Source organism: Amphiura filiformis, chromosome 5, assembly GCF_039555335.1.
Source record: "Amphiura filiformis chromosome 5, Afil_fr2py, whole genome shotgun sequence".
Classification (NCBI taxonomy): Eukaryota; Metazoa; Echinodermata; class Ophiuroidea; order Amphilepidida; family Amphiuridae; genus Amphiura; species Amphiura filiformis.
Window position 1 is genome coordinate 4,742,862 of NC_092632.1, and position 27,452 is coordinate 4,770,313.

Genomic DNA, 27,452 nt, shown 5'->3' on the forward strand with positions numbered 1-27,452 from the left:
TTTAAAGCGGTTTTTAGCAGATAAACGGTCTAAAACTATATGTTGAGAATTGGTATTTAATGCAAATCTAGGGAAATAAGCACAAATGGTCAAAATGTTGAAAATGTGCACATTTTTGGAATGCACCATGTATCTTTGATAGGACATTTCTCTTGATGTGGATGTCACAGAGCACTCAAACCTTGAGTGTTTTACTCAAAACATGTTATATTTCAAGAAAAATATAAAAAAAATCGATTTTATGAACATCATTATTCCTTGAAGGGGGCACACCACTAAATCAATGCGCCATTTGTGTAACCCTAATGAGTTCCGGTAAAAAACAGAAACTTTTTGAGGTATTTTGGGCTGGTCTTTAGACTTATTAATCAGAAAGAGTGGCAAATTATAGCTTAAATAAAAGTGTAAAGCCTATACATAAATTTGAGTCGCCAAAAAGTCGCATTTTATAATTATTGAGAAAATAGGTCCGCGAATTAAAAATGGCAGAATCGGGTTTGCAGTCTTGAGAGCATGTCAAAAAACAGTGAGGGCGCTGTTCGCGGCCTCCTAGCGGGAAAACGAGATGGAAGAACCCCATACATTGAAACATATGTTAAACTTTCATCGATTTGCAATCGACTGGTCATCATAAAATATTTTAAAACGAGCCCAAAAGGCCTCAAAATGAGCAAAGAAAACCGGTGTTTTTACACGCGTTTCAATGGGAAGATTATTTAGTGGTGTGCGCCCTACAATGATTATGACCGAGGGCGCTATAACTTTTTTTTATCATAATGTTTACGCTTTGTCTTTGACACAGGCACTACGACGGCCGTTTGTGCAATGGTACTTCGCGCAGAAACAGTTCAGCACTACGCGAATGCGCACAAAGACTAGTCACAGAAGTTCACGAACACAAAACATAATTTTGCCGTCAAAAGAAATAGATTTTTCTCGGGAAGCAACTAAAAATTAGCAGTATGTCCGATGAAGAAGAAGATTACATGTCAGATAAATTTCTCCAGCAGTGGTAGGTTACTGATTTCGTAAGTTGGCAAACATATAAGTCAATTTAGTGGTAGGCCTTCTGCTACATTCAGTGTCGTGGTTGCCGAATTCTGCACTTATAATAACAGCACAAGTGGTACGGTACATTTAGCCCTAGAACTCTGGCCATAGCATCCGTTTTTACTTCTACTAGCCACTTACATTGAAAAATTTGTTAAGCATGCTTGAACGATCCAGTACAAAAGTTGAAAGCATTTCAATGCTTGAATTGATCGGCATCGAACCAAAATGGCAATACCAGTTTAGTTAGTACGAGGAACCCATACCGTACTTAGCTCTGCTAATAGGGCAGCGTCAATAACGAAAATGTCATACCGATAAATGACACGTCTGTTTTGCCCGTTTTTTTTAAGTTTGCCTTGCGAACTAAATACCAATACCCCGGGCCGGGACCAATACAAATGTTAAATTGAAAAAATGAAATAAGGGGTGTTTTCAGATGAAGAATCACGATTCACGAAACACAAGAAAAAGGGGTGTTTTTCAAACCATGTGTTTGCGAAAAATTGAAAAAAGGGTATTTTCATCGAAATATCACTTCTCTTGCCTTTACCAGAGAAGAGCCGGGTAATATTTTATTATAATCTGGCGTCACCCGGTGTGCACCCGGCCAAGTGATTGAAGTTCATACATTTAGCCTCTGCATAAATAGCCATGGGCCTGTGAGCAAACCCTGCGCGTTTCTGCCAGAAAAGGGTATACCGTATTTCGTCAAATAAACGCCCCCGTTACGCTAAAATGACGAACTATGAACTTTTGACACTGACTTTTGGTTCACTTCCGGGTTGCCGATGCAGATTTTAGCCATTTATTGCTGCTATTATCAACCATGTGAGCAACTTGCTAAGCTTACTACACAAGATAGCATGGAAATATCGAATTTTTGAAACATCTTGGTTGAAAAAAAGTGGTGGGGGCGTTTATTTGAGGGGGGGGGCGACTATTTGACTAAATACGGTATATTTGAAAGATCGTTCGCGTTTTAGCAAAAATAGGGGTATTGCCGAAGGACAAATAATTCACGAAATCGCTAAAAAAGGGGGTGTTTTTCCCCTGAAAACTTCGCGAAATGAGATGCAAAAGGGGGTGTTTTTAAAGTTCACCGACAAGCACGGAGTGCGGGGGCCGGGGTGTCAGGTCACTAAGAGCCTAGAGGTTAGTAACTGCGCATGGGTTATTTGGAGGGCATTGTGAAAAATCTAAACGTTTTGCCTTAGGAACCGAGGAATAATCCAAATACAGCAGCCAGCGCTCTCACAATTTGTTCGATGCACAACACGGTGCGCGCGGAGGTTACTAATATTTACGCTGACGGCGCGGAGGTCCACTGTTTAGACAATAATAACTGCGTACTATCTATTTTGAGGTCATTGTGTGAAATCGGAGGGTTTTGTTTTGGGCTGAGGCCCAAAACAAAACCTGACAATTTCACACAATGAACTCAAAATAGATGGTGCAAAGTTATTATTGTCATTCATTACCGTCGTATTTAATAATTTGATCAAATCAAAATAGCATTTTATGTTATTTTATGCCATAAAACGTTGTTAAAATATAACCAGTTTTAATTATTGTTGTAACCTACCCTACAAAAAATTGACCAGGCGAATTTAACATTCGCGCCGACAACAAGAGCTACCAATCACAGAAACGCGGCGGCATCGGCGTAGGCGCGTCGCGTTGCTGTAATAACGCTTAGCTTTATACACGCACGCCGCGCAGCTATCAGAAGTCATTGTAGCGCCAGGAGTCATTGTGAGTTATTAATGACCTCGCAATTAGTGCACGGTCAGGCAATCAATTTCTTTTGATTGGATCACAGGTTTCGCGTATATTAATGAGGTTATGAGTGGTTATTAGTGACCGCGTTCAGCGTTTGCGTTTTGCCAAATAAATATAAATGATTGGATCCCATATATCGTGTATAACATAACATAACATAAATTTCATTTATAAAGCGCATAGGACTGAAGTTTCGATGCGCTGTACATCAAATAAAAAGTGTATATTAAATGAGGTTATGAATTACTAATAAACATATAATTTAAAACCCACTTGAGAACACACAATCGCCGGTCATTTCTAAAGATGCATTTATACTCAATCGCTTTTGCAGAAAACTGAATCGCACGCATGATCAGTGTACTAAATCGCCGTCATATTTGCATGCTGAGCATGCGCACGATTCGCTGTTTTTCAAAAGCGACACATCTATAGGCCTATTATTTGATACCCTCTGTCGGTCAACGTTCACTAAAATTACACACATAACTTCTTTCTTCTTCTTTGGCGATACTCCGCAATGCTCCAGATTTGGAACCACACACAGAGGAATAGGTTGTGCGCAAGTGTAGTTGTAGTAACTACAAATTTCAAACGTTTGAGGACTTGTTCTCAAGTTGTAGGTACTCCCATAGGGTGCCTCCAGGGTTTTATTTTGGCAAGTTTGCATTAGTATATCTCGTAAAATACTCACTTTAGAAACCTGTGTCACTGATGAATGTCATCTGTGATTGCTAAACTTATTCTACGCATCAGCTTTTGTCCAAAGAAATATTTAAAAAGATGATTTTTGAATGATTTTTATGAGCAGCGAAAAGTCCACTCCACGACTATGTACATGTATGTGAATATGGTGATGAATGCACGCTAAATCGCGGCGACACATACACATAGCTCCTTGGAAATCACGGTCGGAGCCGTGAGTTCCAATTATTGGAACTAGTGCAAGTGATGTTTTTAGTTGCTTGAGGTCCTTTCCTGTTTGTAGAGTGCATAGATAATGCTTGCTTCAGAGTTTCTGTGTTTGATATGCTATTAAGGGGGTACTACACCCCAGTCCAAATTTATGCCTATGTTTGCATTTTTCTCAATAATTATAGCGCATTGGTGACAAGTAAGATATGTATATTATAGGGGCAAGGACTACAATTACTGCACTGGAAATTTTATTTCAACTCAGACAACAGTTGTGGAGTTACAGTCAAAAATGAGGGAAACCAATATTTGATCAATAAATCAATAACTACTTGCCTTGAGTTGCTGAATTTTCAGTGCAGTAGTTGTAGTCCTTGCCCCTATAATATACATATCTTACTTGTCACCAATGCGCTATAATTTTTAGAAAAATGCAAAAATAGCCTAAAATTGACCAGGGTGTAGTACCCCCTTAATGAGGTTTTCTGGCAAAATGTTCCAGTCTGTTATTGATCTTGGGGAAAATGTGTTTTTGAAGCTATCTTTCTTCGTTTGGGATCTTTGGTATGCTTTGCTGTTGTGGTGACGGGTGGGGCGTGTAACTGGCCGCAAGAACTTTTGCGCCAGTATGGCGACCTGACCGCTTTGTATCTTATGAAGCATGGCCATTCTTGAGATTTTCCTCCTGGTTTGCAGTGGATCCCACTCCAGACGATCGATCATGTCTGTGACACTGCTTCTCCAGCCGTAGTCCCTGCATACGAAGCGGGCCGCCTTCCGCTGCACACAAGTTTCTGGATATCTTCTTTGGTGTATGGGTCCCACACTGTAGCTGAAAATGTGTGGTCTGATGAGAGTTTTGTAGGCTGTAGATTTGAGCTCAGTTGGACAGGGGTGTAGATTTCTACGCATCATACCTAGGACTTGTTTGGCCTTTGAGGTAACATGGGCAATGTGATTCCCCCACTTGAGATCATTTGATAACTGAACCCCTAGATATGTATGTGACTTAACTTCTGCTAATGTTGAGTGGCCTAACTTGTATGGAATTGTTTCTGGTTTCCGTACAGTTGTACAGTTGTAAACGACAATGATTCAGTCTGATCATCTTCTCTAGCTGGTCTGATGATGAGTAACCCATGAGCTTTACACAAACAAAGACTTATTTACATAGGCACAAAAGACTGTGTTCATGTACTGTTACTTGGCCAAGCATGGCAAAGTAGGGGCCGGATGTCCTATCTTCACAACATAAATTTTCTCAACAAGGAAATTAGAGATACGAAAAGCGAGCGCGTCTATGGTGCATGGACATTTTGCAGGACATCTTGCTATTGTTAGACATCTACAGTAGGAATTTCAATTGAATGAGCACTCGATCCATCTGTGATCGTAAATCATGTATTTCAAACCACAATGCGAATGCACACGACCTTGGTGACCAAGGCTTGGATGATGATATGAATGATACTAGTGAATTTAATACTGTCTACTGTCTGTAATACTGTCTACTATCGCGACGGGTAGCAACTGCATGCATGAGTATATCATATTGGTGTCTATAGTGCTGCGGTGGGTACTGAATATGCACATTTCCCAATTAGCGAGTGCCGGCCCACACACAATGACCACCCCCCAAAAAAACCTCCCCCCGAAAGAAACCTGTGGGGTGACACATCAAGTTCCGGATTCAATACAACATGTTATGTCTACCTGTACACAGCACATTTCCAAGTAAATGTGCTGTGTACTACGGTGTTACTCTTTCGTTTCCGTGAAATACAGTCCTTTTTACTCACAGTTACCGAGAGCACCCTTAATGTGATCTATTTCTTTAGTCTTTTCTTCTTGATCAGTGATGGCTGTTTTTGCTCAAGGTTCTAATAACACTATAAGTTTGTGAGGAGACTGGGTGGTAGGAATCAAAATGCAGATATTGATCTGTACTAATGGGTGGGTATTCTGTGTATGGAGAATGTTTTAATATTATTTGATATTAAAGGGTATCTCCGGCAATCACAACATTTTACCCTATATAAATGTTAGAAAAATTATTATCAAGCACAAATCACATGGTTTTATTTAAAATAAACTTATATTGACCATAAAAACGAATGAAAACAGCTGCCTCTCAACACGCAATATACAAAATTCCCGCGCCAAAATTGTCTAGTGCAAATTGTCTAGTGCAATGACTTGTGCTCAATTGTTGTCAGCCTTCATTGTATTACTGGGACGTCATTGTACTGGACAATTCATTTCTATGGTCAATATGAGTTTGCTTTAAATAAAACCATGTGATTCGTGCTTGGTAATTAATTTTCTATCATACATTGTATAAGGCACAATGTTGTTATATTATATTAATATTATTTGTATTATATTTCTCGTAATTTCCACAATATACAGTGAATCAGTCAAACCAGGTCTTGCTTGGGGAAAACTAGCCAAGAAGAATCGACTTGAAGACAAACAGAAGGCTGCTGCAGAGAAACATCGCTCTCAATTCAAACCTGTGAAGCAACGAGAGGAAGAAGAGCGGCTGAAAGGATTGAACAAAGCTATCTCAAGTGACAACAAGGGCTTTGCCTTGCTGCAAAAAATGGGCTATAAACAAGGCATGGGATTAGGCAAAACAGGTGAGTCAACTAAAAGAAATTAACAATGGTGCAAAATGTTTTTGTGGTCAAAGTGCTTCAACAGACTTATTATTTTGAGATTTGCCCAAAATATCCATTTTTCAAGTACTCATTTTCCAAAAACCTGAAATTTTCACTAAAATCAAAGAATCCATAATGATCTGCAACGCAATCCAAGTATAGAAAATAGGCCGTTGCAAAAATTTGCAAGAAAATATAGAAGAAAAACCAGTAACTTTTTAAAAAATATTGCATATACCGTAACCACTCGGGTATAAGCCCACCCCCCTAGATGGCAGATTTCACTTCAAAAATGGGGGTGGGCTTATAACCGGGGAAGGGCTAGTGCTTGAATTTTAAAATAAAAAAATTACTCCCATTTGTATATGCCCAATGTACCATTAATTTCTATCTTCTATGTCAATTTCTTAAAATTATAAGTGTGGAATGTTAATTATCAACTGATATTTTTTATATTTGTTCTTAAATATGAGAGCAAATCATTGATTTGATTTAAGAACTTGGCCAAAATTTAGTACTGGGCTTATACCTGAGTGCACCCTTGTTCCCAGAATGTTTTGAAAAATAGGGGTGGGCTTATAGACGAAGGTGGGTCGCATTTTTGCTCATTTTAAAAAACTGGCGCACGCATTTTACTCTGAAAAATAGCGTATTTTCCCTATACTTAACTTAATTACATTGCTGGTCAGGACTTGAATGAATAGAAGATTAAAACTATTTTCAACCCTTTTTAAAAAGTTTTTACCCCCATTATTGATGCACTGTCACTGGCCAACCTCTCTGGGGAAAATGTGTTCATCCAGTCTACCCAGAGAACTAAGTATCGTCATTTCACTCCTATGTATTTTTATGTATATTATGCAGTTTGGTAGCTCAATTGGTTGGAGCGTCATGCTAGTTGTACAAAGGTTGCCAGTTCAAATCCGGTCAGATGCACTGTTTTGTTTTTTTCATCTTCAACATTGTGTGCTGGCCACTCTGGGGAAGAAGGATTCAAAATGTGTTTATTTTCATAAACATAACATATGTGTAGTTGGAAACATGCTTAAAAGGTAACTTTTAAAAATTGTATGTGTTATTTTTGGTGTTCATTTTGCAGAAAGTGGACGAGCAGAACCAGTTCCAATAGATTTAAAAGCAGGTATGAGTTCATATGTAGTTACTTATTTTGTAGCATGATGTTATAGTTTGAATATTATAAAAAGACCATATCTGTAACCTTATGTACGGTGAATAAGGATATTTATGTATTGCTGGTAGTCATTCAAATCTAGTGAAAAACTCTCACCTGTTACCGATAATTTTAGAGAAACATTCTCTTAGTCAATCTACATCAGTGCATGGCAGACTAAATTCAAAGAGCTTCACAACTGCATGCACACCTGTGATGGGTACAGCAAATATACAGTTTAGATTGATACTGATCAGTGTTTCATCAACTCTTCCTACATGTTTTTGTACAGCGTGCACTGTTGTTAAACAGTGATGAACACCCACTTACAAATAAGTGTGTGTGCGGACACAGTAAGACAGAAGCGTCACATGTTATCTGTGTAATAATCGTCATGTTTGTGCGCATACATGCTTAAAACATTTAAATTCAGTTTTAGTACAATGAAGACAGCGGATAAATATTTGCTGTGTTGGAAATTGTACTGCTATTTTATTACCAGGGGTGTAAATCTTCAGGAAATTTCCTGATTTCAGGACATTTTGCTTGGATCTTCCCTGTATAGGGAAATACACATTTTCAGAAAATGTTAAAGCAGTTTCAGGAAATTATGTCAGTGCTTATTTTCATCCCTGTGTTACTGATTTTTATACGGACCATTATTATTAGGTCTATAGTAATTTGTTTGTTGACAGTAGATACAATGATTTTTTATCATATTTGGATGAGATTCAATCATATTTCACCATTGTGCACTGTTTAACAACTTACATCTGGCTTGGCTGCATGGTTTACTTTACTCAGGCAGCCAAAGTAAACCACACAGACAACGGTTAAATGGTTTGAACAATGGTGAAACATGATTTTATATATAATTCCTAATTGTAACTTCCTGCACATCTAGCAAGAATCCAGGTAATATTGTTGTTAATGATCATGTGTGGTGCATTCATAGAGGTTGCAATAACAATATCTGTAGTAATTCTAGTACTGTAAAAAAAAGAAATACTCCTGTGAAGAATTGTATCAAGACCATTACCGTATGTCAATAGATGCCTCACAATGATCCCGCTTATAGACTAACAACTGCAAGTTATACTAGTTAAAAAGGTGAACATAATTCTATTGTCTTATGTCATGAAGGAAGAGGAGGATTAGGGAGAGAAACAGAGATGAAACGGCGACAGGAGACCACAGAACAGATGCGGGAACAAATGAAACACAAACGAGCCAAGTTTGAGGAGGTCAGTAGAGGTCATTTTCTACAGAACATGAGCTCCAGATTCAAAGATAAAGAAGTGGAGAAGGATCTGTATAACAGCCAGAAATCTTGTGAACACCTGGACCATATCATGGTAAGGAAGCCACAGTTCCTTATCACTATAATATTTTTCAGTAAACCTTTGACGAGAGCGTATTTTAAGCGTACATTGTGTATTTACTGCATTGGAATGCACTTGTCTCGGATTGGCTGTTGAGGCTATCTGCTTTAGCTGAGTGGAAATTTATGAATCAACTTTGTGCCGTACACATTGTTAGCTCTGACTTTGCAACATCATAGTAGTATGCGATCATCAAAGGTTAATTGCAAAATATTATAAATGATTAGAGTCATATTGCTTGATTTAGCCCGAAAGCTAATTCATAAATCAGCAGTCATACTTCCATAGGTTATATATGTATATTGTATTTCAGAAAAAATTGGCATTCTTGACACTGATTCAGCCATTTGGACAGCTAGACATAAACACAAACATTGATGACAGCATATTAAATAGTACTATTGAAATATAGTCTGTCCCAATTATGATATTACACTGACTTTATTAGATTTTTGATTGTCAAATCCAAAAATACTCACTAGTTAGACTTTTGCCATCTTGGCTGATGGCTTCTTCAGAATCACCATTGAGATTCACTTTTCCTGCTGGATTGGCTGCTGCTTCTGGTGATTTTGGCTTTGTTCTTATTAGTGGTCGTATACATGGTCTAGAGAGTAACTCCCGATGTCCCTGTTGACTGTTTTGTCTCCCCGCCTTCTAATCCAAATTGCTTCTCTGATCAGTCTGGTTTGTTGGTTTCCGTCCTTCTCAAGTAACTTAGGCTCCTCCCAATTGATAACATGGTTCTTGGTTGCGATGTGATCAGTTATGGCGGATTTGTTTTGTTCTGAGGTTGACATTGTTCTATTTTTTCTGGTGTATTTTCTGTTTGCAACTTTTTCCGTGTCTTTCTGGTGTTCTTTTAGCATTACTCCAAAAGGACGACGATATTTTGTTATCATTGCGATTTGCCGATGTCGTAATGTATTGTACAGCGGTGATTTGGTGTGCATGACATTCATCACAGTGATGAATGATCGCACTGAAAAGATTGGATTTAATACTCCAAAAATGATGGTAATTTATTGGCCAGGTTGTTAATGGATACTGGCATAATAGCAGGATACTGGCGGCATAATAGCAGCCTTTCAAGTTGAAGCTTTTGTTTACTGTGGGGCAGGAGTGCTGGTATTTAAAAGCTCCAACAGTGGGTCGCCATTTGCACTTGGGATTGAAGGTTTAGTCGCATCAGAAAAATATCTAGTCGCTAATGCGACGAAAATGGTTGCACTGTACAGCCCTGTTTATTGGAAGGGGCAGTCTCTGTCCCAGCTTTAGCATGACAATCCACCAGCCTGTACAGCATGAATTATTTGGGGATTTCTTGTGCTAACACACTGGTGGGTCCTTTTTGATAGTGAAGAACCACACTGAAGTTAAGCCAATCAGAAAAGGCATACCTAGAGGGTGTCAACTGAAGGTTTGTTAAAGTTTGTTCGGTTTATATAAGGTGGAAAAAATAAAGACTCATAACACTATGTATTGATATAGAATGGCGTGCACGCTTGGGCGCAATGCTTATGCTAGGTGTGCGTTGCGTAATGTATGACTAGCGCATGCTTATGTGAATTTACTTGAGTTTTTTTACTTTATGGACGCACAGTAACAAAAGCCGGATAATTTCCGCCTTATATAAACCGAACAAACTTTGGTGATGAAGGAGGACAAGCCACTGGGACCTAGACAACATTGAGGGGCTCCTTTTGTATATAGCATTTAGGGGCTCCTGTTGTATTTATCATAAGATTTGAATATATTAAGAACAGATGTCTTAACTGCTATGCTGATTTCTTTTAATTTTATCAGGATATCACAGAACCCAAAGAACTTTGGTATTGGCCAGAAAGACTTAAAGAACAAGAAGAGGAGGAGGAGGAGGAGGAAGAAGAGGAGGAGGAGGAGGAGGAAGAAGAAGAGGAGGAAGAAGAAGAAACAGAAGATACTCTAACAGTAAGTTAATGAAACCAAGATTGATGGTGCAGACAAAGCTTGGGTGACAACTTCTTTAAATGTTTTACTTGTGGTATTTTGCATATATAAGCATATTTGATAAAGATACACTTACTCGGTAAACTAAGAGGCAGCTCAATGTTGTGAACAAACAGGCCATGGTTATCTGTACACTGCATATGTTTGTGTAATGTATAGGTAAATTTCAAGTTTTGAGATGCAATTCTCTATGTAAACATACCCATTTGAGAAGTATCTGTAGAGATTTTTTGACTGTTGACTGACTAGGTCGCTCACTTTAGTAGTTACAAAATAACATTTTTCAATAGAATTCAATGGGAATTGTAAGCTACAGTGGCAGTTTGAAGCCATGGTAACAACTCTTTTGCAACAGATTATGGGAAGTGGAAAAAAAGGAAAATTCTCATACCTGATATTTGGGGTCAAAGGTCATTAAGGCAACCTTAATTAAAACATGAGTATCAAAGCTTGTGATAAATTGAAAACCTAATGCAGAATGCATTTTTTTTATATTAAATTTTTGTTTATTTTTTATGTGTCAGTACAGGCTTTGGGATAAGCATTTTGTGCATAAAGTATCCAACGTCTGTTGCAAATGTTGGAACAGTAGACAAATAGAGTCACTGCTACAAAATAGTTCTTCTCTGTGTTGAAAACTTGAAAAAACTTGTTGAAAACTTGAAATCAAATAGGAGTTTTGAATTTTAGTTTTCACCTTATGTTTAAAAAAAAAACACAAAAAAGAATTTCTTGATTTTCAAACGATTTTACTTACCCACATGGCAGCTTTGAGACTCAGGTTTTAATTAAAGATGACCTAATCAACAGTTGTTTTTCAGATCCAGTAGATATTTTGTTGCTCATTCATGAATATATTTCCAATTCCAGACAGGAATCTTGTTCACTCAGGTCTGCAGTTTTAGATGGGTATTACCTTGGTTTAAGAACCATTTTACGTTTTGATGGTCCGTAAGTACTTGGTACTTTAAGTGAACCTGAATTACTGCAAAAAGATTTCTTAATTAAGAACTTATAACATTTTGTCGTGTATGGACCTGAGCTATTGACATTTGCTTTGTTTGCCAATACTGTTGAATTCAACTCCATTTGTTTGACTTTGTACGCTTAATACTACGTAGTTCTGCAGAGTCGATATCTAAGGGGTTTGTGATCCGAGGTGTGATCAACTCCTGGATTATACGTCACCATGCCTAGCAAGTCATTATGCGAGGACTGTAAAGTTAGGAAACCAGGAGTCGATATCAGACAAAGTGAATTGTGGCTCTGTCAACAGTGCTCAGACAAGCGTGATAAGCAAGAACAAATGAAAAAAGTTAAGGCAAATGATCATCCATCTAGTCTTCAAAAATTGTTTACAACGCCTTCCAAACTGTTAAATTCAGGTTTTGTAGTTGCCAGCTCGTTATTTACTGACACAACCAATGTGAGTTTAAATCCATCTACCACTGTTGACCAATCTAATGATGCTGTGCAATCTCAACCCATGAATTGTTCTAATTCAAAGTGCAAAGTTATTTCTCCTGATGAACCTATTTGCTCTTGTTCTATATGTTCAAATAAATTTCATGTTACATGTGCTGGTTTAACCAAATAACCTGTACGCAAATGGACTTGTGCCGATTGCAGAGATCTGCACTCTCTGCAAAAAATCTTCAAAAAACGGTTGCTGGCCTACAACAGGCAATGGGAGTACTGAAATCTGAACATTCACATCTGAAGAAGTCTCAAGAAGCTATGCGGAATGAAAACGTACAACTCCGTAAAGAGGTTGAAGACTTGAAAGTTGTGCTTACTAAACATGCTGAAGAGTGTAAAACTTCTGATAATCCTGATGTTTCTCTGTCAAGTAATAGCGACGACAATGATACTCTTGTAGACGATCCTGTTGCCTCATTACTCATTGGTGATTCCATATTAAGGGACTTTGATAGCAACATGTTCGAACATACATCTGTTCAGTCCATCAGCGGTGCCACTGTTTCTGACGTGTTTAAAGATCTAAATGGCCGCAATGACCTCCATACATTCAGAGATATTGTTATCCATGCTGGCACGAATGATATTTCTAAGAACGTAGCTTTAGATGAAACAATTTCATCTATGGAAGCAGCTATCACTCTGATTATGGTCAAAGCCCCTACTGCACACATACACATCTCTGCTGTGTGCCCGAGGACGAAAGGTGACGTTCATCATAAGGTACAAACATTGAACGCAGCTCTAAAAGACCTTGCTCTTCGCTTGGACTGCAACTTCATTGATGCTGGTGATCTCATGATCTACAAAAGTGGACACGTAGATGAAACACAGTTATCAGATGGTCTCCATTTAAGCGAACGTGGGCTAATTACGCTAATTAAAACATTCGCAGAATCCATATCGAGTCTGAAGAGTCCTGATGAGAACAGCTGGACTAAAGTGACATCGAAGAAACAGACTAATCATACAAAACGCGTTAAACGTAAGTTGGATATTACCAACAAACAGGAAAAGGTACATCATCACCAGTCACGCGACAGGTCTGAATCTACCTGGCGACATAATGATCGGCAGTCATATGCGCGAAAACCATTGAACACTACGCGTCAAAATGATATGCGTCAAAATGATCGGCAATCATTTTCGCGGAAACCATTGAACACTTCACGTAACCATGGAAATGGGCGAAATCGCGAATATCGGTCAAACTTTGATAACACTGACTATCGCTCATCCTATTCTGGATGCTACAACTGTGGTTTGAGCAATCATAATCAAAGTACCTGTTTTCATAAAGAAAGACTTAGATGTAATATATGCAACCGTTTGGGTCACAAATCTAATTATTGTAAAGTAGAAAATGGAAATCGTTCCCAATATTGAGAAAACGGCCATGATGATGATGGTGCCGATATATACTCTTGTGATAAGGATGATGATGGTAATGAAAATATCTGTCATAATTCAATTCCTGTTGATTTGCCCACATGTAGTATTTACGGTTCTTCTGATGAGTCTGCTTATGTTCAACTAAATCAGGGTAAAGTGCCTAAGTTTAATACTAAAGGTATCAAATTTGGTCATATAAATGTCAGAAGCCTGATTGGCAAGATTGATGAATTTCGTTATATGTGTACTAATGTTTTTGATGTAATTTGTGTAAATGAGACTCTCTGTGATAATACCATAAGTGATAGCGAACTCCATGTACCTGGTTATAATTTGTTAAGTAGCGACAGGAAAAGAGATGGTGGAGGGTCGCTTTGTACATAAAAAGATGTTTTTAATTTCAAAAGGAGAGATGATTTGTGTATTGATAAATGTGTTGAATGTATTTGGGTTGAATTGACACCACCAAATAGGCGTCCTATATTTGTGTGCGCTGTTTACAATCCAAATGGAAAAGACTATGAATTTTCCAATAAATTATCTGTTATGTTGTCAAATGCTTCTGTCGGAGACAATGAAATTGTTCTCCTAGGTGATTTTAATTGTGATTTTACTAATAATGTATATGGTCATTTTCACAGTAAAGGGTGTAACTTTTGATTTTTAGAGTCAAAATTTCAAACCACTTATATATGTTTCTGTTTACTGAAATCATGCATAGAAGCAACTTAAATTCCAGTAAAATAATGTTTCAAGGCTTAAACCTTTTGATTTCTAATAAAAAATTTGACATTTCCATAACATTTTGGTTAAAATCTAAGAAAAAATGTATTTTACATAACGTCAGAAAACTATGACAAGAAAGCTGTAATACATGTGAAATCCCATTCCAAAGTAAGTCAACAGATATAAGTTAAATTTTATACCATGTTTTGCTATGTTTGTAATTGCAGTTTTGAAAATTTTTAACATCAAGTGTCATTTACAATGGAAATTTCCAAACCTGAAACATATTTTTTAAGTTTTAATTGGGTTCCTAAAATAATTTGAATGTCTAACTTCATGTACAAATACTACTTGATGAAAGGAACCTCCCAGCCAAGTTTCACAGAAATTGGAGTTATTTTTTAGAATTGGCAATTCAAGCGATTTGTGTTTCGGAGGCTTCAGTTAACAACACAGGTGATCATAAAAGTAAAATATTTGGCTAACTACTACAAGTTGACATAAAAAAATAGGTAAAAATATCACAATTACCCATTTTCATGCTTTGCTTCTAAGTATTGAATTTCAGTTGTGACAAAAATTAAATTATCACAGCAAGTCATTTTTTTTGTTTCGGAGGCTTCATGTTAACAATGGCTAAACACTGCAAAAGTGGTTTTTTTGAAAACAACACTGTTGGGATCATCTAAGCTGTTATTTTCTTGTGTGTATTGAATCAATGATTCTATGCGGCAGATATTGTAGATTTATAGCATGTTAACTTTTTCACCCATTTGTTAAGTATGGTGTTTTTTTCATGTGAAGCCTCCGAAACAGGCTTTTTGGGTATCAGTATATTTTTCAAACATTAACCATAATATCAAATTTTTTTTTAATTTATGACATTCTGCACATATCAAGTAACGATTACAATGCAGATATCAGTATGAAACACCAATTTAGATATGCATAGATGATAATTAATCTTATTGTTGTTTCGGAGGCTTCATTTGTTTCGGAGGCTTCAATTGTTAACGGAAAGTTTGTATTGGGTCCCATTTTCAAACGGTGATATATATCTCCACGCTTTAAAAACAAGTCACTTGAGGATCTACTTTGCTACATTTTGATAAATAGATTGGATGAGCTCTTTTATTTATATTTGCACAAGCTTGCTGAACAGTTTGTTTCGGAGGCTTCAAAAAGTTAACGGAAAAACGGCTCTTTGAAGTCAAGATTTTATAAAAATTTTAAAAGTTTGCAAATCGACTAATTTTTGTTACCCATTTTAAGTTAAGATAACAACTGTTATGAATCAAGAAGAAGTGAAGAAATAACCAAGAATTATGAACCAAAGCTACACCCACAAAGTTTGTTAACATTTGTTAACGGAAAATGAAGCCTCCGAAACGACAAATATCGAAGTCCGGTTCTCAAAAATTCAGGGCTGTTCACAATTAAATCTAATGTGGCAGTGTTTACTGAACATATGACTGTACTTTCAGGATAAGAAAAATATCCATGAACTAACTGAAGAAAACACAGGGTTTTACAAAATGTTACTGTTTTTTATAGTTTTTCAAAATGGCAATATTAGGTACAATTAAGCCTGCTAAAACTGAACGCAGTAACTCCCAAAGCTGATTATGCTACCCAAGGTAGCTGCTAACTAAATGACTTATGTGGCCAAAAATCATGGAATTCTGTGGCTTTATTAGAATACTACGGATTAAAATGTTAAAAATCCAAAGTTACACCCTTTACCGTGAAAATGACCATATTCTAAAGAAGCTGAAAATTTGAAATTCGTATGTGATATGCATCAATTACATCAATTGATCGATTTACCAACAAGAGTTACTGATCACAGTGCAACAATAATTGATCTGTTTTTCACCTCTCAACCTGATTTGTTCGTGGACAGTGGAGTTATTCAAACATCCATTAGTGACCATTTTATGATATATGCAGTAAGAAAGAGTAAACCGATTAAAGGTATGCATAAAACTATTGAGTATCGGTCTTATAAGAATTTTGATGAAAAGTGTTTTCTTGATGAGCTTTTAAATGTTCCGTGGAATGATATAACAAATTGTGAAAATGTTAATGATGCATTGTATATGTGGCAGAAAATGTTTAATAATGTTGTAAATAAGCATATTCCTAAAAGATGCAAGCGTGTTAAAGCTTCCCCCTCCCCATGGCTTAATAGCAACATCACAAAGCACATGTCAAAACGTGATTATTTACATCGTAAGGCTATTCGATCCAAAGCAACTTCTGACTGGGAGGCGTTTAAGTCATATCGTAATAAGGTGACTGCAATGATCCGTGAGTCTAAGAAGTGTTATTTTACTAATACTGTGCAACAATGTATGGGTGATTCTGGTAAGCTGTGGAAAACGTTGAAAAATATTCTTCCATCTAAACCATCCACAAACCCTTCGTCTATTGTTGTTAATGATAATGTTTTAACAAGTGATAATGACATTTCAAATGGTTTTAACGAGTATTTTGCTAATGTTGCAAACAAATTAATTGAGTGTGTTGATGAGAGTAATGACTGTACTCCTAATGTTATCACCCATGGTATCGATGTGAAGCCACAATTGAATTTACCTTGTATTTCGCATGATTTTGTAAATAATGAAATTCTTAACATGAGTCCAGCGAAAGCTACTGGACTTGATGATATAAGTTGTAAGCTCCTCAAAATTGCTAGACCTGTCATTGTTGATAGTTTAACATATATTATGAATATGTCTTTGTATACAGGTGTTTTTCCAAACGTATGGAAAGTAGCTAGAGTTGTTCCCCTTCACAAAGGTGGCGATTTAAACAGCACTAATAATTATAGGCCAATTTCCATTCTTTCCTGTGTAAGTAAGATCATCGAAAAGGCTGTTCATAAACATGTTTATACATTTCTCAGTAACCACAATTTGATTAACCAACATCAGTCAGGTTTTCGTCCATTTCATTCAACAGAGACGGCGCTAACTGAAATGACAGATTACTGGTTGAGCAATATGAATTCAGGTAAAATGACTGGCGTAGCCTTTGTTGATTTATGTAAAGGCGTTTGATACAGTCAATCATGATATGTTGTTGAATAAATTACATGAAATGGGCGCAACTGACCACACAGTTAAATGGTTTCGTTCTTATTTACATGATAGAACACAACGAGTGTCTTTTAAGGGAGCTTTATCAAATGAACTTCCTGTAAATTCAGGTGTTCCTCAAGGTAGCATACTTGGGCCACTATTATTCATCATTTTTATTAATAGCATGTGTAAAGTAATTGAGCATGGTTATATTTCAATGTATGCTGATGATACCACACTGTCTGTTAGTGGAGACGATGCTCGTGATATTGCAAGTAAATTAAGGTGTGATCTTGAAAAGCTTATGATTTGGATGCGTCTAATAAGATGTTCCTTAACTCTGATAAGACAAAAATCATGCTAGTTGGTACTAGTGCTAGACTTAATAATGTGCATGCAAATGATTTTTCTGTTAGAATTGATGGTAATGATCTTGAATGTGTTGATAATTTTAAATGCTTGGGTGTTGTAATTGATAATCAATTAAAATGGCATAAGCAAGTTAATAATGTTGTTCAAATGTTTTTGTAAACTTGCTTTGTTACGTCGTGTTAAACCATATCTTAATGTTGATACTTTAAATGTTCTTTATAAAAGTATGGTTCAACCTCACTTTGATTATTGTAGCTTAGCATGGTATGGTCGTTTTAAAGAAGATTGTCATAGACTTGATGTAATACAAAAGCGATGTCGCGAAGTGATCTTAGGTGTTAATTACTACACTCCATCTAATTATATGTTTCAAGAGCTAAGGTGGTCACGGCTATCAGATCGTAATAATTATTTCAAAGCTCTAATGATTTATAAATGTCTTAATGGTCTCGCTCCACAGTATTTAAATAATATGTTTAATTATGTGCGTGACAATCACGATCGTGGTACGAGGCAAGCTGCAGCTGATTTGCTAGCTCTTCCACCCATTGTTCATGGTACTGACATCGAGTCTTTTAAATTTTCGTTCAGCTATAGTGGCGTTAAGTTGTGGAATAATATTGACCCGCCTACTAGAAATGCTGTCAATGTTCAGTCGTTTAAGACAATGTATAAAAGTAGCCATCTAAAGTAGAGTGCATATTGGCTTGATTTGATGTTTTTTAAACGGTGTATATACCTATGATTATATGAAATTACGTGCCATAATTGTTTGTATATTATATCTAAATCATGTGTTTTTATGTATAATTACTATATTTTATAAGAGTGTCTTTTAATATTGTTGTAACTTAATTGTATATTGCAGGGCCCCGGTTAGAACAGCTTTAAGCTGATTCGGGTATACCCTGGGTAAAGATAATAAATAATAATTCATGTACACATACTCAGAGTTAGCCTGGTATCAAGGCATAGATTATTTAGAGACTAAAGAGATTGCAGGAAAGTTCTGAAGTGTTTAAGAATGCGGAATAAAGTCTTGCCAATAGGCTAATTTTGGTATTACCTTGATGTAAGCATACTCAGAGTTAGTCTGGTATCAAGACAGGGATTATACAGCTTGACAGTAGGCTAATGTTTGCTTACATGTAAGATATACACCAAGAGGCTGTTTTGATGACATAGCCATAACTTTTGGGTTGCCATTTTAAGGGCTCTTTTTGAAATTCCCTTACACAGGAAGGTGTGCGCCATCCTGCAGCTTTCCTGTGCTAGCCTTCTTTTGTTAAAATCCTGTGTGATTATAACACTGCAATTAGCCACTTCACTGACTTAAATTAGGAGCGCTTTCCTGACCGAGCTTTCCTAAGGCGTGCGCTTAGCGAGGGGAATCCTGCCTTCTTTCTGTGTGAAAACGTGGTAGGGTATTTCAATATGAGCCCTAAAATCAATTGGTCATAGATTTGGTCAACTCTGAGGGAAGTGTGCAGGACTTGATAATATGGAAATCAAGGAAGCTCACCCTTCCTACGAAATATGGGCAATGGTGTGATTTTTTTCCTGATCTTCCTGGGAAATTCCAATTTCTTAGATCTAGAATTTGCAAACTGTTTCTTTTATTTTGAGAGGTAACACGCAATAGAAATGACATCCTGACCATGATAATAATGCTTTTTGGTGTTTTGTTTTGTCAGTCTCAGGAAAAACTAGAGCAACTTACACAATACTTACGAACCCAACACAGATATTGTGTGTGGTGTGGGACATCATATCAAGGTATGTATGGGACAATGAAACTAGACTGACATGGTCATGTGAATTCACAGGGGAGAGCATGGCCTAATGGTTAGGGTACTTGCCTTTAGTACATGAGGTCTCGGGTTCAATCCCCGGCGGTGGAGATTTGCTGGGATATTGACTTGGGGAAAATATATCTGAAATTAATTGTTAACCTCTGTAGATTAAATTCAGACTTCCCATGGTTCATTTAGAATCGGGTAAATAAATCATGAAAGTACTCCGTCCTTCAAAGAGGACGGTAACTCGTCGGTCCCGTGTACAGAGAGCCACACCTGTACATGCATCTCGCAGCCAGTTTCGAAAAAGAGTAGGGTGTTAACCCCTGTTCCAAACCCGTACCGGTGTTCAAATAGACCCCAATGGAAATAAGCTTCAATAGAGGCTTTCTTGGGTTATCCAGGGTTGTCAAAACGCAAACAAATCAAATCAAAAAATCAAAAACTCTCCCTTCGTGTTTGTCCCTCCAAACATAAATTTTTTTTTCTATACGTATCTTACCTTGTGTGATCATGTATTGAATGATTTCTTAATTTCATTTCCTTGTTCCCCCTACAGATGAACAAGATCTTGCCAGCCATTGCCCAGGGGATACATCAGACGCACATACGTGACAGACCATGCAGGTTCAAACTGATGTTTGATCTTGATATTGATGAATGGGGGGAGAAATGCTCTAGAAGGATGGCACCAGGCACTGAAGCATGTTGATGCACAATGAACAAGTGTGTGTAAACACTGTCTTTACAATTCTGAATATCTGGTTGGCAGATCGGTAATCCTGGTTGGTAGATCATTCTGTATCAACCAGGGGTAAATAAGAGCCAAACTGAATAATATATAAATGTGGTGCTGGTGATGACTTTTGTATTACCACCAAGACTGAGCAAGGTTCATTAAGATGAACAACAAGTTAAACAGCCCAACTCAATTATGTTGAAATCATATGTGATGCAGTAGCTAGGAAAGGTCACTGTATTCAATTTGTTGAACATTTTAATTTGAGTTGAAAGCAATTACCTTTCAGATTTTGTTTACGCCCCCTTGGTACATACTTACATGTTGTGATCTGTGTAATGACAGTATCATTGGCAGCACTACAGCATATGTTCCATATCACCTCCATTTATTTCACACGTTTTCATGACAATATTCTCCAAATATCAGTGCTTTGCAGCGTGCACCAGGGGAATTGAGATATATGCAACAATATAATGTAGTCAAGAGCCATCTTTTTTTAACATGCTTACCCCTTCATTGTTTTCATATTTCCCAATGTTCAAAACATTCAACCAATGTTATACTATATAAATTAAACTTGGAATGCTTGGCAGGGAGCAGTGGAATGCCACCCAAGGCAGGTAATGGTATAATGCCGATCAATTTTGGTGCAATATTGCAAAGCCCATAAATGGGTGCTGCTATAAATCTGAACTCTAATAATTTTTGTAATTCTTTCGAGTTCCCTCAACGCATGGAACATAACTCTGAAGAATTAAACAAATTACTGTAATACAGAAATTCTGACTGCACTTTGAACATGTTGTTTGACTTTAATGTCAATTTTTTATAATATTTTGTTTGAAGAAATGATGAATCTTGCATAGTGCAAGTTGTGAAAAAGATATTATTTTTAGATTAATGGTCATAATAAAAACATTGTGGAAGCTGTAACCAGTGTGGTTGCAGTTGTGGAAAAGACTGATATATCATCATACCGCATCCTGAAGTCAGAAGATTATGAACACCTCAGGTGTGGGGTGAACTGAGTAAAACCAAACATTTTCGGACCATGGCCTCTCAAGTCCATTTTCTTGGCAGAGATATTGAGAATGCAAAAGCAGTAATTCTGCCTGTTTTCACCAACATCTCTGCAGTTACCTGGAGGAAATGGGCAAAAGGCACACTGGATTTCAAAACGTGCTACTGTGAGATGAAAGAGATAAGGGGTTGGAGCTCTTCCATATTGTTGATCAGTCCATGAGGAAACAGATGTAGAAGAAGCAAGCATCCTCTGGAAAGGTTACCAAACAAGAGGGAGAAGAAAATTACCCGACCAAACATGCTAAGGTTATGGGGTGAGGGAGTTGAGTAAATTTAAACATTTCCGTAATAGCATCCGAAGTCCACTTTCTCAGTAATTCTATGTTTTCTGTTTCTAAACATCTCCCCAGTTACCTGGGGGGAATCTCTGAGTCGGGCACTTCAATCAATGGACAAAATTGATAGAATGTGCAGAAAAGCTGATGAATACCACCGCTAATTATCTGCTTACCGAGAAAATGAGAGACTTTACACATTCATATCATCTACTGCCAACCTGTTGTAGTGTAACTTAGTCATGGTTTGATTGCAGTTAGAAGAAACCTATATGCTCAATCTGGTCACATTCTAAGAGTGTTGGAAGATGGACGGATGTAATCAAATGTCACAAGTAAATGAGGTACATCAAGGGAAGTATCAAAATTAAGATATTATTATATATTATTGTAATCTGAATTAATGAACTGTTTGGTAACTTTTAACATCATGCAGCATTCCTATCAAAAGTAATGAATGATTGAAACTCATTTTGTTTTAAAACATACAAATTACCAAGTTACGGACATTACTCATTTTGTTCCAAAAGAATAAAAACAAACTGCACCTTGCATCCACATTTCCAGTGGCGTAGATTTCTTTTTGACATTGGGGGGGATGAAGTTGGAGAAAAATCTTGAAGTATTGTCAATCCAGCACCCTTTGGCGACAGAATTAGTTTATGATATAAATGCTTGCTGAAGCGTCTGAAAATTTTGCTATTTTGAAGCTAAACTGATGAAATATGGTGTAAAAAAGTAGATTAAATGCTGCTGAAGCTAAAATGGGGCTAAAATGGGCAAATATGAGGTTAATTTGGTCAGAAACCCATTATCATGCGTCAACATTGGGGGGATGATTGTATGGACCATCCCCTGGCAAAATCCCCCAATAAAATTAATTTGCTAAAAAAAAGTTGGATGTGTATGTCATTTAAATGTTGTGAAACGTGTTATTTCTATTGTTTCCCTTTGAATTTGGCCGGGGTATGAAGATTTTTTGTGAGAAAGAACAAACCTAGTCAAGTAAATACATAAAAGCACATGCCAGTCATGGAATATGTTTACAAAGCAAACTTGTTGTATGCCATACTGCATCAATCCACGAAAGACCAAGTCTTCCCACTTCTCCTTGGCCACAAATTCCCATGGCAAGTGATTTCTTCCCAGGGAAAAAATGAGAGGGGCTATTGCATTACAAGTATTAAGTCAATGATTTGACAGAACATTGTGAGAATTGCCTGAAGAAATTATTTCACCTTGGTTGAGGAAGAAGGGCCACATAGTTTGTCTTAAGCATCAACGTTAACTTTGATGGTTTTGAGTACACACATCAAGAGTGGGGGTGTGGGGGTGTCAAAATGCACTTACCTTTATTGCAACATTAAAATCTTTGACAAATTTCCGCTTTGAGATGGACAAAAAGCTGCCAAAGTTACCTCTCATTTCTTGGATAATACCAGAACCAGAGCTTTCAGAAGTTATGTTCAGACCTGAAACTTTTCCTCTTTTTAGTGGATTTCAGCTTTTTATGTTGATAAAATTTACATGTTTTCTTTCATTTTCAGCCCAATTTGAACCATTTACACCAATTTTATGCTGTTTTCCAGCTTTTTTTGCGCATTTTCAGCTCTGTTTCAATAGTAACATTTTTAGACTGGTTCTATTTTGGACAAATAAAAATCGTTTTCCATTCAGCAAGTTTGCGGAAAAGCAGGCAACCACCTTATTTTGTTAAAATTGGCTCTGCTGAATTCAAGTCTGTTGTCTGCCAAGCAGTATTTTGACACAGTACCTCAAATTAGACCCCAAAATGGCACCACAGGATCGTACAGAGGGCGAAAATTAATTTTATTCCAATACGGTATCAAACATGTAATAATTTGCATGGTTCATTGGTATAACCTATACTACACCATAGGTCCAAGGTTGATTTGTGTGTAGAATGTTTGTAACAATTGAGGCAAATTGTTCATCTAGCTAACAGGGTTCATAAAACGAATATTCAGTTCTTATCTGTGATGTCTGGTTAGTATATATGTTACACAGCAAAGAGTTCAAAATTAATGTCAATAGGATAAAATGGCCTTTGTATTTTCTCCTGAACTTAACACCATGGGTAGCGCAAACTTTCCCTGAATCCCTTGAACTTGAAAAAAACTTCAAAATTTAACCTCTGTATAACATGCAAATTGAACTTGGACCTGTTGAGCCTCATAACTTGCATATTTGTATCTGCATATCCTATATGCACAAATGTTACAAGTAATTTTATGCTTTTGAGTGAATTTGGAGCATGTTAAATTTTTGTCTCCTTTATGATCCTATAGGGGCATTTTCTTAGACAGACTGTCAATCTTTTGATCCATTCCCTCATCAATTTGAACTTTTAAAGTAATGATGACCAGTGGGGAACTTGTCCAAGTACCTGGGTAATCAAGCTCTTTCCAGGGGTTCTGAGGGCAACCCCATGAGACCAAAAATGGGTAAAAAAATACCATCTTGGACCATATATGAAGAGCTTAGTTTCAAAACCCCTTACATCCACTTCAGAAATTTTGGGAAAACATTAATAAATCATCAAAAAATCATTCATATAAGGGGGTCTGCAACAAAAGGGTCAGTCCATGTCAAAACATACTGAGTGTACACCCACCCTCTTGGATTTTGCTCTCCTTTGGCTCGGGGTACCTTTCATGGACCCCTAGGTGAGGTCACAAGAAAAAAATTCAATTTCGTTTCCGAATGGCGGGCCATCTAAGTTTGGCGACCTTGACCACAAATGGGTCACAAATGATTAAAAAGGTCACAAATGGAATGGGAATTTAAGGTGTCCAAATGACAAAGCGCTCTTTTTGAGAGGCATTTTCTTCTTAATTAAATCAGTTGTGACCCTCTTTTTGAATGTGGTCACTCACTGGCTGTGTCTGAAATGCCTAATGCAAAAAAAGATTGTTGGGATTTCAGGGGGGGTCAAAATCAGCACTTCGTACTGTTCAATCAAATTATCTTTGATTTTGAAGGACCCATGATAATGTCACAGTGCACTTATAGGTCCTAATTATGTTCAGAATGGATTAAGGGGTACTACACCCTGCCCAATTTTAATGCCTATTTTTGTATTTTTTCTCAAAAATTATAGCGCATTGTGGGACAAGTAAGATATGTATATTATAGGGGCAAGGACTATAACTACTGCACTGGAAACTTTATTTCAGCACAGACAACAGTTGTGGAGTTACAGTCAAAATGAGGAAAACCAATATTTGATCAATAAATCAATAACTACTTGCTTTGAGTTGCTGAATTTTCAGTACAGTAGTTGTAGTCCTTGCCCCTATGATATACATATCTTACTTGTCACCAATGTGCTATAATTTTTGAGAAAATGCAAAATAGGCACAAAATTGGCCAGGGGTGTAGTACCCCTTAACCATGTGCCAATGTCTATGAGCAATTAAAAAAAAGAGAAATTTCTAGACCCCCTACAGAATTTTAGGCCCCCCTAAAGTGGTTCAGCCACAAATGGCGCTTAAAATCGGCAAATTTTGACACCTAATAACTTTAGGTGTACACCAGATATGAATTTCTAGTCTTTTGCATCTGAAAGAATGTAGTCTAATGTTACTAGGAACATAAGATTTGTTTTGTATTTTTTGTGTTTTGATACTAAGTTGATGGTGCCAAAAATCCCAATTTTTGACTAATAATGTACAGGTTTTGGGTACAAAATGTCAATTTTAACATACCCTTTTTTTCTATTTTTGATCACTTTATAGCAAATTGTCTTATTTATCCTGTTATTACATAGTTAACAACGTCCGATTTTGGTGATTTTGGTGTCTAATTATGTTTTCTTGCATGAGAAATACAACTACGCAACTTAAAAAACTGTACAAGGAACCAATGACCTCCTTATTACAAAATGGATGCTTTTGGCAGCCATGTTGCAAAAGAGGGTCATCGTTCCTTGTATAGTTTATTAATTTGCTTAGTTGTATTTCTCATGCAAGAAAACATATATAATACATTACCAAACGTTGTTAACTATGGTCAGAATTCAAAAAGGTCGTTGACCTATGAACATTTTTCGTCATAGCGCCCTCCTGAAAGGTCTGACACATAACAAACTATACATTTTTGGAATCCTCATGACCATACGAGTAATTTGATATATTACTTGACATAATTGGGAGCATTCTGAAAATTTGACCCCCATAACCTGTACTTTGCATGTGCATCGTTGCCAGGAAGTGCATTTTTGCCCCCCTTAAAAATCCATACAGAGGATTAGAAAGTAGTTTTTTCTTATTACTTGACTCAAGAGCAACTTGAAATATCAGGATAAATAATACAAATGGCTATAAAGTGATCAAAAATATAAAAAAATATCATACTAAAATTGGCATTTTGTACCGTATCCTGTATGCATGGTATGTTAGGCAAAATTATGACTATTTTTGAAAGCGTCAACTTAATACTAAAACACAAAAAATACAAAACAAATCTTATGTTCCTAGTAACATTAAACTACATTCTTTCAGATGCAAAAGACTAGAAATTCATATCTGGTGTACACCTAAAGTTATTAGGGGTCAAAATTTGCCGATTTTAAGCGCCATTTGTGGCTGAACCACTTTAGGGGTGGCCTAAAATTCTGTAGGGTCTAGAAATTTCTCTTTTTTGAATTGCTCATAGACATTGGCATATGGTTAATCCATTCTGAACATAATTAGGACCTATAAGTGCACTGTGACATTATCATGGGTCCTTCAAAATCAAGATAATTTGATTGAACAGTACGGTGCTGATTTTGACCCCTCTGAAATCCCAACGAAATTCAAATCTATCTTTTTGGCATTAGGTATTTCAGACACAGCCAGTGAGTGACCACATTCAAAAGGAGGATCACAACTGATTAAATTAAGAAGAAAGTGCCACTCAAAGAGAGCACTTTGTCATTTGGAACCCAATTTTGGTCGAGGTCGCCAAACTTTGATAGCTTTTGATTGCCCGCCATTCGCAAACGAAATGGAATTTGAATTTTTTTCTTGTGACCTCACCTAGGGAGCCATGAAAGGTACCCCTGAGCCAAAGGAGAGCAAAATCCAAGAGGGTGGGTGTACACTCAATCTGTTTTGACATGGACTGACCCAAAAGCAGTTCTTGGCGGGATGCCTGGGTAGGATGAGCATCCCGCCAAAACTGCTTTTGTTGCAAACCCTCTTATATCAGTGATTTTTTGGATGATTTTTTCTCAAAATTGCTCAAGTGGATGTAAGGGGTTTTGAAACTAAGCTCTTCATATGTGACATGATCTGATCCATGGGGGCCAAAGGAGGCATTGAGAATTGAGTTACTATAATTATTACCCGACATAAATATTAGGCTTTCATTTTCTGAAAACACCAAAAGTCTAGCATACTTGCTTCTGAAGTTCTGAAGTTTTGTGATGTCTATTTTCTTATGTATTTTTTTGTTTTTTTAATCCATATTTTTGCCTTTTTCTCAATTTCAAGTTTGCCGCCTTTGGCCCCCATCGACCAGATCGTGTCACATATGTTTGAAGATAC

The 27,452-nt window shown here is 36.9% G+C and overlaps 1 protein-coding gene across 2 annotated transcripts; it reads left to right on the forward strand.

The window, feature by feature from the left end:
- Positions 1-856: 856 nt before the first annotated feature.
- LOC140152512 (G patch domain-containing protein 11-like) lies at positions 857-22,465 on the forward strand. Of its 2 annotated transcripts, none has more exons than XM_072174852.1 (7): positions 857-1,028; positions 6,157-6,386; positions 7,507-7,548; positions 8,722-8,933; positions 10,767-10,910; positions 19,699-19,780; positions 20,360-22,465. In XM_072174852.1, exons 1-7 carry the CDS (start codon positions 970-972, stop codon positions 20,413-20,415), a joined length of 825 nt encoding a protein of 274 aa, XP_072030953.1. In that variant the 5' UTR covers positions 857-969; the 3' UTR covers positions 20,416-22,465. The 2 variants fall into 2 exon arrangements, with proteins under 2 accessions (XP_072030953.1, XP_072030954.1); XM_072174853.1 differs by having other exon boundaries at positions 859-1,012; positions 20,360-22,464.
- Positions 22,466-27,452: the final 4,987 nt, after the last annotated feature.